Source organism: Carcharodon carcharias, chromosome 14 (assembly GCF_017639515.1).
Source record: "Carcharodon carcharias isolate sCarCar2 chromosome 14, sCarCar2.pri, whole genome shotgun sequence".
NCBI lineage: Eukaryota > Metazoa > Chordata > Chondrichthyes > Lamniformes > Lamnidae > Carcharodon > Carcharodon carcharias.
The window spans coordinates 120,143,660-120,147,063 of NC_054480.1; the positions used below are offsets into that span (position 1 = coordinate 120,143,660).

General features: G+C 39.8%; 1 protein-coding gene across 1 annotated transcript; it reads left to right on the forward strand.

Moving 5' to 3' along the window:
- Positions 1-1,518: 1,518 nt before the first annotated feature.
- On the forward strand, positions 1,519-3,155 carry LOC121287594 (nuclear factor interleukin-3-regulated protein-like; the record flags this gene model as incomplete). The annotated part of the gene is made up of 1 exon (XM_041205521.1): positions 1,519-3,155. A coding segment is annotated over one exon (1,020 nt), but the record flags the coding sequence as incomplete, so codon positions are not given.
- Between the last annotated feature and the right edge of the window lie 249 nt (positions 3,156-3,404).

Here is a 3,404-nt window from a genome sequence, read left to right on the forward strand (position 1 = left end):
AGAATCTATTTTGTGTAGAAATGGCACGTGGGTGTTTGTTTGAGTGTTTCAGTTTCTTTGAAAAATGTCTAGACATGGAGGTGGAACGGTAAGTGTTGGGCTCATCGTGGTTAATGTAAAATTCTTGAACATTTTCATTTGGTTCTTCCAAGTCGAGCAATCTGTCTCACTTGTCGCAAAAAATGTTGGTTCTTTTACGTACATGCGGGAGAAATAGAGAAAGAGTTTAAGTAATTCAGGTAAATAAAACACGACTAAAAGTACTTGAATCTATTGGTGTATTTGATACGCTGGTCACATCTCTGGAACAGACATCTTTCGCTTTTGCAAATTGTGCTTTAGCCTCCCCTTTGAACTTGCCATATGTGTGAGCACTGCGTGATCTGCAGATCTCGTCCTTTATAAAAAAAATATGGTTGTCGATGAAGGAATGAAATAAACTAAGGCGAGGAGGAGAGAAAGTGGCAAGAAAGAGAGGAATGTGAAATAGAAGTAAAACTGTCCAAGGGGGAAAAAGGTGTCAGTGAAATGAGGGGAGGGGAAAGACTGAAAGCGGATAACAGAAAACAAAAATGGAATACAATGTTAGAAATGGGGGCAAGAAAAGTTGAGAAAAGAGCCCGTACTGATGAAAGGGAAGTCCTCTAATTTTTCAGACCTTTTAATTCTGCTTTAGTCAGTACTTTAACAGTTATATTATTCAAAAAGCAAGACTAATCTCTCATCAGAGATTATTAGGTAACAAACAGCCAAAAAAATGCTTCCGCGGAGGGCACCAACAGCCCACATCTGATACTTACCTGTGAAATTCTGCTGCAGCATTACGGGTTTGAGAGATCTCTGCAACCAAAGTGGGAGCTTTTCGACACTGCTAGTCATTAGACATGTTTTAGCGAACAGTTCAGTTATTATAACCAGAACAATCATTTGATTATAAAGTGTTGCAACTAATACAGTGAAAACAAAGATTCCAGTCTTCCTTTTGGAACTACAGCATAAAACCCCGCTAAAGCTGACCTCCTAAAGTCCAAATTTCCAATTTGAGCTTTTTCTTGGTTTCAAAATTGTAACTTCTACCAAATTACTGACAGAAATGACCTCCTTTTGTTAACTCCGGTGCAGCGACTATAACAATGTTTATTTGTTTTTTGCAGATGTTATAAACTATAATTCGGTACCAAGTTGGAAGCAAGTCCCAAGGCTCTTGTAATAACTTTGAAGCAGAGACTGGGAGCCGCCACACCCCCTCCCTGTGAGCAGTGCGCATGTGCAGCAGCAGTAGGGTGAAAGGTGCCACCATGTTGGGTGGGTGCATGGAGTCGCTTGATGGTGTAAATCCTGCTGTAAACTGATGGGGTATGAATCTATGTCGGCTCCGTGACAATCAATAAGAGTTACGTGTGGTTAATAAAGAGAGGGCGATTTAAAAAAAAACAACAATCCCTAAGCAAAGGCCCCATCGTTCCCGCCCATACCATGTTGTCCACTTTCGACGCCATTGTGGACCTGGAGCCGCGGCCTTTGAAAAGTGGCAGCTTCAGGGGCAAGCTGAGTTCCCGCAGGAAGAGGGAGTTCATGCCCGAGGAGAAAAAGGACGCTTCTTACTGGGAAAAAAGACGGAAAAACAACGAGGCCGCCAAACGGTCACGCGAGAAGCGACGCTTCAACGACTTGGTGCTAGAAAGCAAAATGTTGGCGCTCAACGAGGAGAACGCCTGCCTCCGGGCCGAGCTCCTCACTTTAAAGATGAGGTACGGCCTCATCAGCTCCACAGCCTATGCCCAGGAAGCCCAGGTCCTGCAAGGCTGCATGCAGAAGTACTTTGCAAGGCAAAGAGCAATAGAGATGGACCCTCACTTTTTGGAACTAGACACCCCATTTCTGAGGGATGGCTGCTGCCATAATCACATGAGATACACCTCAGGAAGGATGCCTGTCGATTCCATTGACTCCACTTCCCAACATATCCGCGATAGCCCACTTCACATAAGATGCACTAGCCCTGCATCGGTTAAAATGCAGAAACAACACCCTATAGAAATTTCGATGGATGAGTCTACAATACATAAAACTTCGTTGAATCAGATAATATATTCCAGATACCCCCATCCATTTAATGAAAGCTATCCCTATTACAGGCCTTCAAGTGCTTCTCCAAGTGCAACAGAGGCGGACAATAAAAACAATAAAAGAGAGTCAGAAGATGATGCAGAAGATGAACAACAGGTCCCTAAAATACATCCTTTTTCTCCTGTCAATAGCTGTAGATTTGAATGCTCTACAACCTCCAAGTCAAGTAGTTCTGCCCTTCCCCACAAACTGAGAATTAAGGCAAAATCAATGATTGCAAAAGAAGAAAAGGATGATGCAGTATTTGATCTTGAGATGTCATGGAAGGATGAACCCCGCCTTGCAAAGACTAGAAGTGCTTCACTGACTGAGATTAGAGGCATGGATGTGAGTTTCTGTGGAGGTATTTGCAATTACAAAGCAGCATTTAAACCTGTTATTCCATTATCTATTTGTCATTCAGTTTAATTGAAGGCTTTGACCATCCATTGAACTGAGTTTATTCAGTGTTTATTAATTCTACTTTCCTGAATAATATGCTTTTGAAACATGCAATTTGGAAAAAAGTGTCATTTTAAGTTGTAGAGTAAGCTAAAGCAATTTTTAAGGATCAAACGGCTGAATGGCTCACTCCTATTTTTATTTCTTAAATTCTTAGTGTCGTGGACAAAAATGAATGTGATATTGGTATGACCTGTTCCAGAAATATTCTTATAGTGAGAGAGAATAATTAATTAAATTGTAGCTTTTGTGCATTTATTATATGTTAATATTAAAAAATTTACTTCATTTATACCACTGGAATTTTTTTCTCTGATCACTTTCTTCGCAATATCATAAACAAGTGAATTTTTAGTGGAAATATAAAAACACTTTGTAAAATACATTTACAGATTTGATAAAAATGGTGAGCAATGAAATGGAGAATTATGAAGTAGATTCTCATGGTGTTATAATAATGCTATTAAAGTTGCTGCCAATAGCTTTTTAGTGACTTGCCTGTTTTGTGCCACACCCAATCTGATATGTTTAAATTTATATGCACTGCATGAACAAAAACAAACTGTATTGGGGAAAAAAGATCGCTGTTGGAAAGACAGGCATAAGTCTGTTTGGCTTGTGAGCGTTTAAGATATAAATAATTTCTTCTGGAGGTGTTAAATTTTGCTCTAATACAGTTCAATTTTTGCTAATAGTCCTCTGTACCTCACCTGTTTGGCACCTCTTCATTTATGACCCTATTTAGTAAGTGACAGGCAATTTGAATCTGAGAACAAGAAAAACCAGACTTGATGCTGCTGCCCCAAGCCTAGAAATGACTATCATTAATATTA